The sequence below is a fragment of the Microcaecilia unicolor genome, chromosome 7, assembly GCF_901765095.1.
Source record: "Microcaecilia unicolor chromosome 7, aMicUni1.1, whole genome shotgun sequence".
In the NCBI taxonomy this organism is placed as follows: domain Eukaryota; kingdom Metazoa; phylum Chordata; class Amphibia; order Gymnophiona; family Siphonopidae; genus Microcaecilia; species Microcaecilia unicolor.
The window spans coordinates 298,205,349-298,217,553 of NC_044037.1; the positions used below are offsets into that span (position 1 = coordinate 298,205,349).

At 42.4% G+C, this 12,205-nt stretch overlaps 1 protein-coding gene across 1 annotated transcript in view; it reads left to right on the top strand.

Moving 5' to 3' along the window:
- The window catches only part of XRCC5 (X-ray repair cross complementing 5), a 177,494-nt gene that overhangs the window by 119,731 nt on the left and 45,558 nt on the right, over window positions 1-12,205 (top strand). Inside the window, exon 16 of the mRNA XM_030209911.1 lies at window positions 2,138-2,207. Within this exon, the coding sequence (XP_030065771.1) occupies window positions 2,138-2,207 (70 nt within the window). The remainder of the gene's footprint in view (window positions 1-2,137; window positions 2,208-12,205) is intronic.

The following is a 12,205-nucleotide window of genomic DNA, read 5'->3' on the forward strand; positions in this document are numbered from 1 at the left end:
CCACTACAATAGCCCTTATGGCTGCAGGTGTCACCTATATGTGGGTACAGTAGGTTTTTGGTAGGTTTTGAATGGTTCACATTTTCCACCACAAGTGTAAGGTAGAGTGGGATATGAGCCTGGGTCACCTTTTCTACTGTCCACTGCTCCGACCACTAGACTATTCCAGGGACCTACTTGCTGCTCTAATAGGACTGGCCATATATGAAGCTGTCATAGAGGCTGGTATGTATGGTTTCTTTCACATCTTTGGGGGGGAGAGAGGGTGTTAGTGACCACTGGGGGATTAAGGGAAGATCATGCCTTAATCTCTTCAGTGATCATCTCTTCATGTAGGGCACCTTTTTGTGAGACGTGATTGAAACAGGATTAGACCAAAATGACTAAATTTTAGCCCTGGATGATTTTGCTTTGTTCCATTATGGCAGAAAAATGTCCAAGTTTTGGGAATGTGCAGTCCCGCCCCCAACATGCACCCTTGTGATTTGGACCCACTGCAGAGAAAAAAAATCTCAAAACTGAGTTTTGAAAATCAGCCACTTTATGCCGTTTTGGAGACGTTTTTCTTTTTTGAAAATGAGCCCCAAAGTGACTTCCCCAAGATCATGAGGATTGGCAGAACAGGATTTAGAGCAGGGGAGGGCAACCTTTATACACAGAGGGCCGCATGAATTTCGGTACTATCCTTGGTGAGCCGTAAAATTACATAATGTTAGAACTGGAAATACACAAAGCTCCATAGATTGTCTGTGATGAATAAATAAGTAAAAATTTAACTAAAAATGATTGAAACAAACTGCTAGAGAGGCTATACTGAAAATATTTGCGAAATACAGTATTTGAAATTGCCAAAACTCTGAGCAATGACATTTTCTTTGTATACTTCCCATAGTCTTGTGGGCTACAGGTAGCCCACCCTTAATTTAGACCCTGGCTGCCCATTGCTCTAATCATTATCTAGGCCATTTCCTGTCTTCAGGCTACTGAGCTTTCCTTTTCCTGCCTAAATCAGGCTTCAGATGTTTATCGTGAAGACCTGCTGCCTTAGAAAACTGTTAAACATTGAGTTTAGTTCAGGCAAACTGATTGCTTCAGTGGGTGTCCTAATTTTAGTTCTTCCTGATTTGGCTTGAAGGAAAGAATTCTCATCTCAGTTTCTGTTAAAAATTATCACTGTAGTCATGTGTAGTGAAGATCTTCTGCTTGAGTTTATAGAGGTTCACTGTCCCTTTCCTGCACAAACCTGTCCTTCTAGTTAATTGGATGTGTTGCTTCCTGTTTCCTTCAAATGTGCTTGAACCCGACCGAGCCTGAGCAAAAAGAATCTGATGAACCAGAATAGAAATTTAGCACTGAGAAAGTGTATTGATGTGTGGGGTTTAGGTAGCCTCAGTCAAGGTTCTTGGTGGTCCTGTGGTCATGTCATTGGTATAAGAGTTAAGAAGCAGAAGAATCAGGATTGAACCCTACTAGGACAAATACTAAAACTTTGGCCTTAGAAGGCTCTGTCCTGGTCCAAGCTGAGGACCTTGCATTGCAGAGAGGAAAAAACCAAATAAATGCAACAGAAGGAGAGAGGCAAGTACTGCCATATAACACTGAGTCACTGCTTAAAATTTCTAGTGCTAATGCTAGCAGCACTCTCAGCCCAAGCAGTGGTACTATTTTATATTTAAACAGAACCTCTCAGCCCACATAATTTCTCTGCACTTTGCAATTTAATACTTCAAAAGAATGCATGCAGCTACTTCTGGAGTGGGTGGCTTGTCAGTACATTTGTGGCATTTGGACTACAAAAAGAATCCTCCTAAAGGACGAAGTGTGTGGGTTTTTTTTTCTTTTAAATGAAATGAAGCGCAGAGAGAGAGAATGTCTTGTTTAAGGTTATATTGAGTCATATGCCAGGAATGTTTCTGACTCCAGTAATCTCAGCCCTAGCTCATGCCTTCTCCCCATAATGGTGCATTAAATTTCCCCATTGGTCCGACACCCTCCCACATGATGTTATATTGCAGCTGAGAGCTGAGTCCCATTACAATCAGGCTGCAGACATTTAGTAAAAGTAGAGTGTTGAAATGCATAGTACCATAGGCTGAGCTGAGTGCTTGGAACTGATCTACTGGGGGATGTTTTGTAGGTCGGCAGTGTTAGTCCTGCAGAAGACTACCGTATCTTGGTGAGGCAGAAGAATGCAAACATCAAAGAAGGTGAGTTCTGACTTTTCTGCTCTGAGATTAGGACGTTGCACCGAAGCAGGACTCGGTGTTTTATGGTTTTCTTGCCAGTGCTCACATTCATGAGAGGGGAAGTTCAGTTTCTCCCTGTTCCTTCAGTCTGGCTGTTTTTGTTCAGACGGTGAATTAGGAGTGCCATGGTAATAGTGATTTTGGCGATGTGGACACCTGGCTCTAAGATAGGATTGGGGTAACCTCCATGAAGTAGCGGCTATAGGTCGAGAAAGCATCAGGTTTTCAAGAAGGTTGGAGTGGCTTGTATGGATGGACCATTGATAAATCCAGACTTCAGTGAGCATGGAGAGAGTTGAATTTTACTGTTTATACTTTTTGCAACAGTCTCGCTGACCTGGCTGAATGTGGGGATTGTTTTTATAAGAATGAAAGTTGAATATGGCAAGGCCTATGGTAGTCTAGCAAAAGAGGTTGTGGAGGTGGCCACTAGAAAGCAGAGATTTAGGGGGAAAAAAAAGTGAAGTGAGGATAATAAAATGCTGAGCATAGTTGGGACTGGTGTGGAAAGCAGTGGTGGGAAAGGAGTCATGAAGTCAGCTAGAACTTACTAGGGGAAGAGCTGGTGTTGGGTTGTGTAAGGGAATTACTATACACATCAATTCAGAGCAGATAAAGCTTGTTTTGACTTATATCTGCCATTGTTTACTATTTAAAAATAAAACCAGCAAATGGAACATAAGGCGATACTTTTTAAAATTGGGCTAACCTAATACCTTTTCTGATTAACTTTCAGAAGCCAAAACCACCACCTTCAGGTCATACTGTCCTGACCTGAAGAAGGATGCTTTGGCTTTTGAAAGCTAGCCAAAAGATTAGTCCAAATACAAAGGCATCACCTTGCCTTCAATTTGTGGATTTTATTTTTCTTTATTAACCTTTAAAGTGGACTAACATGGCTATCACACAACTTTATTGTTTACAGTATAATGATGGACTTATTCCTTTCTAATTGAAATATTGCACTTCAGGGCGTTGTATGCTTTCACAATCTCTCTCTTTTTTTTAATGTACAAAAATCATTGAGGAGCTGTTTTACAAAGCAGTGGCAAAATATGGCAGAGTGCGCCCTTGCAAAGGTCTTTCCTGTGCGCTAAGGCCATTTTTAGTGCAGCAGTAAAATGGCCGATTTTTGATGTTGCCATTAGTGCATGGCCATTAAACATTAGCGTTTGAGCCCTAACCGCTGCTCATGTGCTAATCACACGCTAATTAGCACGCAGCAATGTAACTGTTCTGGTTACCACAGGCCCATCTACTCTCAGCCCCCCAGACGCACCCCCTCCACGATAAAAAAAACCAAAACAAAACATTTTTGTGTCTCGTGCACCCGCTAATACAGGACACCTGAGCACACCTGACAGCCTTTTCAAGCCACAGTAAACACACGCTAGTGCTTTTACTGCAGCTTGATAAAAGGATCTCTGAGTTAGAAATCAGCTCTTGACTTAGTGGTTATTATTCAGCACTGTTCCTTTGAAAGGAGCTAGTTTAGTTTTCAGCATTATTTTCAGTTCTTTGAGAGTACCGCTGAGGGGTGGTATTGACTCTAGCTGGGGGTGGGGGGGCGAGCACCCAGTTACACAGTTAAAGTGAGGGGCTGCAATCTACTTGTGGAAGTATTTGGCATCTATATATGAGGGTTCATGGGAGGAAACTTGAGAAATGCCATATAGAATGCATGATGGATCGTACTGAGATTTTTATGTGAAGGACCAAGGAAAGAGGCTTTCTCAAGTGCAAGAAAAGGTGTAGGAATGTGATGGGGAGCAAATCTTTTTGATTGGCTCAGTATTCCCTTGGTGCAAAAGAAAATACATGGAACAGTTTTATACAGACATTAATAATATTTAACCTTTTTAAAAATAATGTTGCAGTTCATTATTTATTGTTTACTAATGAAAAATAAAACAGCTGTGACCACCAGAGGTGGTAGTTGTAAAGATTTCCAAATGAATGACAGTGGTCTAGTTTTTCTACAAGCAAACTCAGAGGATAAAAAAATATTAGAAAGAAAATGAAGAAGTGATTATGAGAAAATGCTGAGCATCGACTTCCTGGCTGAATGAATTAAAATATATTCAGGTTTTAATAATTCATTGTCTTTTCAGTATTAGAAATTAATATCACAGAATTGGGCTGACTTACCATGCTGTGAAGACAAAGAGCTTTTAATCAGTAACATAAACGTCTGCTTGTGACATCCATTATTAGAGTTAGTTTTTGAGAAGTCCCTTGTGGTTACAAATTGTATTCTGATGCCTGATTTTCATGGAGCATTGCTGGTAAGTACACTCAGAAAGGTGATGTGGGGCATCTTGTGGACCTGAGTGGCAAAGAAGATTTAGTACTATATTTCAGAGGAAAGTGATGCTGACGTTCAGTGGGGAAATGCAGCAGTGCGCCTAGCTTAGAAGTAAGCCTCCACAAAGCAAAATTTATTAAGTTAATTTAAATTTACTTTAAATTTATTCATTTTTAATTGCCTTTCCAGAAACTCTGCACAAGGCAATTTATAGTCAGATAAAGCAGATAGTAGGATAACAATACATAAAATCAGTTACAGCCCAAGAGCATATAAAATTAAACTAGCAATAGTGTGTTCTGTAGTAAAACAAATATACATAACGGTGGTATTTGTATACTTCTATAAACACAAAGTTCTAAGCATTTTACAATATCTGCTAAGGAACCAGGACAGTCTCCCAGGAATTACAACACTCGAATCATAAAAAAACCAAATTACTCTTAATTATTAGACAAAACAAACTTCTTGAAAAGATATGTTTTAAGATTCCTCCTAAATAAAGCATAGGCGTCAGATTGAATAAAACAATACAATGGCCAAAAAGCATTTCATTTCAGATGACAATGAGAGAATTGAATACGGCAGGGGGATATGTATTTAAGAATTGCCATACTGGGTCAGACCAAAGGTTCATCTAGGCCAGTGTACTTCAGTGCAAGGCCCAGGGGCCAGTGATGACCCCTGGAGACCTCTCATTCTGGGTTTTTCCCCCCACTACTCTCTGCCTTTCTACCAAAGGTCAATAGATGAAGAGAATGCATTTAGAAATGCCTACCTCCTTGAGGATACCCCCAATGAAAAGTTTAAAGGCAGGCTGGTGGGGTAGATATCATTGACACACACTGGTCAGCTGTGCCATAGCCCCAAATGGGAAAATATTTGGCAGCTCTCCTTCAGCTTATTTGGATCCAAAGTGTCTGCAGTTTAGAAATTAGTGAAGACCACTGATCTAGCCCATCATCCTGTTTCCAACAGTGGCAATCCAGGTCACGAGTCGTGTTTCGGCCTTTTTTCCCATTTAGTAGCAAGTGTGTTACAGAGAGATCGCTATTTGTTTTTGTGAGGTTTGAGTGTGAAACCATATGAGATTTGGCTGTTATCCAACTTCTCTAGGAATATATACTGTCTAACAAATTCCTAGACCCCTGACACAGGCTGATAGGGTCGAAACACGACTTGTATTGGGTCGCTGATTTTATCGATTTGAATAAAGACTTTGTTGTGGATACCATCTGAGAGAGGTCTTTTGAATCCATTTATTCGCTTGGCATTTTGATCTTCAGTGGAGCGGTTACCTTCTGCTGGCATTGACCCTGTTCTGCTGACCGCCAGTATTTAAAAAGGAGATAGACCAGCTTTTGGACCAGTACCTGAGCCATCCAGAGGAAGCCGATGGTCGCTCAGGAGCACATGGTTAGGAATAAAGTATATTGAAGGATGCTATCAAAACAGGGAAGTTATGGCATCCCAATAGAAAGGTTTAAATAAAGGCAAAAGTAAGTTGGAAGCCTATAAGCAGAGAACAGAGTAATGATAGCAAATTATCCCTGTCAACTGCTAAGCAGCTTTTAGATACAAACAAAAAACTCCCCACACTTTTCTAAAAATAAGATGGGAGAGTTAGAGTATATAGCACTAAGTGAAGACGTTGATGTAATCTCATCTCAGAGACCTAGTGGAAGGAGGACAACCAATGGGACACTGTGTTACCAGGGTACAAATTATATCATAGTGATAGAATGGATCAAATTGGATAAGGGTTTTGGCCTTATATGTTAAAGAGGGAATTGAGTCTAACAATAAAAATTTCATAGTGTAGATGCCCTCCTCCCCAACCTGGCAAGGAGATTTCTTGCAGCTAATGGAGTACTACTATTATCCTATATAATAATTCTCACCTCCAACGTTCTAATGTGCCTGGTACCGTGGCTCCCTCGGAGGTGGTCTGCTAGGCAGTTTAGAATGCACTGACGTCAGTGATGTCACTGACAGCTGATTCCAAGGCAAGGGGAGGAGTAGGGAAACATGCGGAGCCTGGGAAACAGCTCTTAGTGCCCCCCCCCCTCGGCGCAACACCCAAGCCCCTGCCCTGCAAAACCGCGAGCCAGGCAGGGGGAGGAGTACTACTCCTCCCCCTGCCTACCAATCAGCTCTCAGTGCCCCCCCTCGGCGCAACACCCAAGCCCCTCTGCCCCGGCGCAGCACCGAAGCCCCTACCCCCCCCTCGACGCATCACCCGACCCTCCCCCTGGCGCATCACCAAAGCCCCTACCCCCCCCCCTCTCGGGCACATCAACTCCCTCGCCACCCGCAGCCACCAATACTAACGCTGTCCGGCCGCTGCTGCTTCTCCTGTGGAGCAGCAGCGGCCGGTACAAAAAAAAGCCAAAAAAAGATTTTTAACCTGAAATGCGGCTCCGTAGACAACCATCTGGCATTGGCTGTCGTCACTGCAGCCGCTCCTCCTCTCCCCTCCATATCACTGCCCCTGCAGGAAGACCCCGGAGGAGCGCAGCGACGTCAGAGGGGAGAGGAGGAGTGGCTGCAGAGATGACAGCCAATGCCAGATGGCTGTCTACAGAGCCGTGTTTCAGGTTTAAAATCTTTTTTTGGCTTTTTTCTTTTTGTACCGGCCGCTGCTGCTCAACAGGAGATGCAGCAGCGGCCAGACAGCGTTAGTATTGGTGAGGGGGGGTAGGGGCTTGGGTGATGCGCTGAGGGGGTAGGGGTTGGGGTGATGCGCCGAGGGGGGGAGGGGCGGGTCGCTGGACATGGGTGGCTGGAGGGGGGCAGGGGGAGTGGAGGGTCACTGGACATGGGTGGCTGCAGGGGGAGAGGAGGGTCGCTGGACATGGATGGCTGCAGGGGGGGCAGAGAAGAGGGAGGTGGGGGAGGGGGTCCTGAGACCAGATGGGTGGCTGCAGGGGAGGGCAGGGGAGACAGAAGGGATGCTGCAGGGGGGACAGGGGGAGAGGAGGGTCACTGGACATGGGTGGCTGCAGGGGGGGCAGGGGAGAGAGGTGGGTCGCTGGACATGGGTGGCTACAGGGGGAGAGGAGGGTTGCTGGACATGAGTGGCTGCAGGGGGGGCAGGGGGAGAGGAGAGTCGCTGGACATGGGTGGCTGCAGGGGCAGAGGAGGGTTGGTGGGGAGGGGGTCCTGAGACTAGATGGGTGGCTGCGGGGGGGCAGGGGAGACAGGAAGGATCCTGCGGGGGGGATTACCTTGCTAGCGCCCGTTTCATTGCCTACCGAAACGGGCCTTTTATACTAGTTATTATTATTATTGGTGATGAAGCCATATTAGAATCAGTATAGCTTTCAGTACATAACTGGCCGGATAGTTTAAAGATATGAATAATCAAGTGACTATTTTGACTGATACAATTTCTGAATGTACTACCTTATCAAAAGCATAAGCTGTATAGTTTGAAAAACTAGAAGACAGAATTTTTAAACCTAAATTGTTGCAAAGTGCCCTGATTAAAGACAATGTGGTATTACATTTAAAAAAAACTGTAATCCTTAAAAAATGTTTTGAGGAGTAAGAACTTGTTTATTCATTTTCCAAAAAAAGAAGGTGTATATGCATTGGAAATATTTAATAATTATTTGATAGAGAATTTGGGTTTTGTTAAATAGAGGAGTGTGGTAGCCGTGTTAGTCCACTCTTAAGGTTATCAATAGAAATCAAACAAAATAAAACATGGAAAAGAAAATAAGATGATACCTTTTTATTGGACATAACGTAATAACTTAATAACTTAGTTATTGGACATAACTAAGGTGTATTATATTCCATAATTCTGCTTCAGCGAGAAATCCTCATGACTCGTTAGTCTCACCAGATAGTTTGGATAGCTCACAAACCCAGGAGACTCAAAGGTCTCATTTACAGGGAAACACTTTAATTAGGACTTTCTTTTCAGTGGTGGATCATTATCTAGTATTGAAGAAATGTTTTAGTACTAGGTTTAAATTGTACAGTGGATTGAGACTGGGGGTGTTTCCTGATGTTTCAAGAACTACTCTTAAAAAGAAGAAAGCAGTTTTTGCTAATGTGCCTATGGGTATATCAGTTTGGGGCCCAATTTATTTTGATGTGCCCATGCAAGTGTATTATTTTTTTTATAATACTATGAAATGTGTTTTTTGAGCCTTCACAATTATCTTTATTCTTAAACGATGAGACCCCAACTGTAGCTGTACCCCAACATGTTCATTGGCTGACTCTTCGAGGGCGAGTAGTCTTCTCATGATAGTACGCTCATCCCTTGTAAATTCTTAACTGCACAAGGAGGCTGATTATAGTTGAGCTGCTCTGGGCTGAAGGGCTCAAGGACTGACCCAGCGCCAGAGCAGCATGTGGGAGTTGCATCCACATTAACAACTTGTACTACAGTGATCCTGCCTGAGGATTTAATTTAACACTTCAGTGAAGAGGCAGCATTTAAAGGTTGGAGGGGGTAGGAGGAAAAATAGAACAGGAGTTGCCTTTATGAGTTTAATTTGTGAGAAATTACAACATTTAATGAGAAAATCATTCAGCATGAAAGAATCAGACTATGACATGACCTGTAGAATTTAATCATGAGGGTTTAACTGAGCTTGTTAGCTATGTTTGCATAAAAACAAAGATGTAAGAATGCCATGTGGGTAGTTAGGCTAGAGGCAACAGTACATCTTATAATTTTGCTGAAGTTATCTTTTTTTTTTCCCCATGTTTTGGTTCCAAAGCATTATTTCTTTGTGTGTGTTCTTTTTCTTTTGTGCTTCCTTTTTAATTAAGTGCAGTGCTACATATCTGACTGCTGTGTTTGGTATTTGCCTAGCCATACCTATTAAATTTTGTCACTGCTGTGTATTTCTATGGATGATACAGTCAGCACTCAGCAGTCTCATTCATTTCCTCCAGACAGGTTGTGATCCCTTTAATTGGCCCAGCTTCAGAAGTCTCTAGAGATTTTTGCATGAGCTCTGTGAAGACCACACAAATTCCTCCCTCATATACAGAGCCTATGAACTGGGTATGTGTGTGCGCAAACACTTTGCCACCCAAGTTTGCTGTGTAGACATGGGTGGATTAATAAAAAACCCACACCTTTCAGAATCCTCATGTACCCCCGACATGTCATGAAAGTTGGTGTGGATAGGAAATGCGGAGCCCAGTCTTCAAAGCATTTAGATGCCTAATTTGAGAGCTAGGTGCTTAGTTTTTTGTTTTCTTGTAGTTAAGTCTTTATTTGACCACCAAGTGTATTATTATAATCTGGTAACCTAGTCTGGTATAAAACCTCAAGCCCCAAACAGTATTAACAACCACCTATCAGAAGCACCATGAGTGGTCTGCTTACTCCCTCTTCACCCCACCAGCTAAACCCCCTCCCCAATGACCCATTACAAATTGAAGCTGATATGGACCCACTGTTGTCCCTTCATTGGGTCAGCGAAAACATGTACCACATAACCATAATACAACAGTATAATGATTATTTAAACTGCCTTGAGCTCAGCAGCTAAATTTGGGCCCCTATAAAGAGGGAAGGGCAAAGCACATAAGCTAGATACTTAACATTGATATCTAGCGCTAAGCTTCTCACGTAAGCACTACAAATGTAGCTGAATTAATAACAGGCCTAAAATTTGGTGCCTAAGGGCCCTGTTTACTAAGGAGCGTTATAGGCGCGTTAAAGTTTTTAACGCGCGTTAACCATCTAAGTGCCTACAATATCCCTAAAGGGGCCTACATGGTTAATGCGCACACTAAGTGTAGGCACGCTAAAAACACTAACACGCCTTAGTAAACAGGGCCCTAAGTTACAGAAATTTTCAGCCTAAAAATCACATGCCTAATTTCAGCTGATCTGCCTTTGGAAAATAGGGTAAAAACGTGAAATGCAACAGGGATGCCTTAATTATTTTTCTTCTGAATATAGGACCACATCCGTGTGTTCTGAAAAGCTCATGTACAATGACAGCTCTGGATAATTCTGCTGTTCACATAAAAGCTATCACAACTTGAAAAATAATTTCAGTTTTTCCCAGGACCAGAAGAGCTTTGAGAAAACTAAACTATTTAATTGCATGGAAGGTGATATATGGCTCAGCATCCATACAGCTCCACATTATAAATGTAGTAATTGACTAGGTCAAAGAAAACAAGTCCTACCCTTATGTGAAATAGCAAACACTTAACATGGGAATTAAAAAAAAAAACAGTTGTAAAGTGCACACAGTTTAATAAAATGGTGCATTTCCTCTTCTTCTATTTGCAAATTCAAACATGTCGGTTTGGGATCTGAGCACACACAGACTTGGGGATCGTTTTACAAAGCTGTGGTAGCGTGTGCCCTTATGTGGATTTTTCCCGCGCGCTAAGGCCGGTTTTACCACAGCTGGAAAATGACCAATTTTCTATTTTTTCTATTAATAGCCATTCACAAATGTTGCCGTTAACGTGCAGCCATTAAAAAGAATTACCGCAAGAGCACTTACCAACACCTGTTTTGTAGGTGGTAAGTGCTCATGCATTAATCCTGTGCTAACACGGTAATGTGAACATGTTAACTGATTAGCTCAGGAATGCCCACTCTCCGCCCCCTAACATGCCCCCTCCAACACACAAAAAAAAATTATTAGCAGTCTGATTAGTGCGTGCAGATTTAGAACTTACTGCAGGATGCCTGAATGTGTTACCTAAAGGAAACTAGCACCAAGGAATGACACCTGAGGCTTCAAACACAGGAGATACTTCCTCCCAGCCTGTGTCACCCTTGAGACATCGGGAAATACATACACATTTTGACCGAAAGCATCCTCATCCTTCCTGCAAAAATATGATTTGAAAAAAACAAACAAACCCGCATATTCTTCCAAGGAAAAGGGGTGAGTGTAATATTGATCTCATCATTAGATGATAAAAGAAAAGTGGATATACTCTCAGGAGATACAACCACATCAAGGCCACCCTTTTTCAAGTTACTTAAAAACGCATAATAACAGTTTAGAGAAACCAGTGGAAGCAAAATGAGAAATATTCAAAACTCTTAGAAACACTTTATTTTGTAACTTCCTAAAAGGTGTCTCGTTTTAGGAAAATTTAAAAAGTGTAAGTTGCAGATTCTGTTGGTGAATATTTGAATTGTTCTTTATATTGGCCATGGGTGTTGCTTATAAAGCTCCCATTGGGTTTCAGTTTTAACAGCTCCCATTTCTACCTGTCTTGATCGCTTCTAATCTTTCTACTTGGCTCAAGGAAAAAAACCCCAAAACAAAACAATTGAGACCCCAATTAATATACATGGATTTAGTTCAAGGTACAATGTGCAAAATATCGACCAAGGATACGTCTCCAGACAGAGGAGTTACCTCAGTCCCCTGCCCATAACTGATATCAAGAGAGCTTGATTGGTTGGGGGGGGGGGGGATGCTTTGCAGGATGCTGTCCTGCCTCAGCATCTGATTCCCCATAGTCCCAGCAAGCTTAGATTGAAGAGACTACCTATCTCTTAAATCGCCCTGATCTGAGGCCTTAAGTCTCTATGTCCTGTAGACTGGGAGGTAGTGTTGGAGATCTAATGTTGGGACTTAGACACTGCAAACATTTGAAGGATATCAGATACCGGCCATCCATAGCACTCTATTGCAGTGCT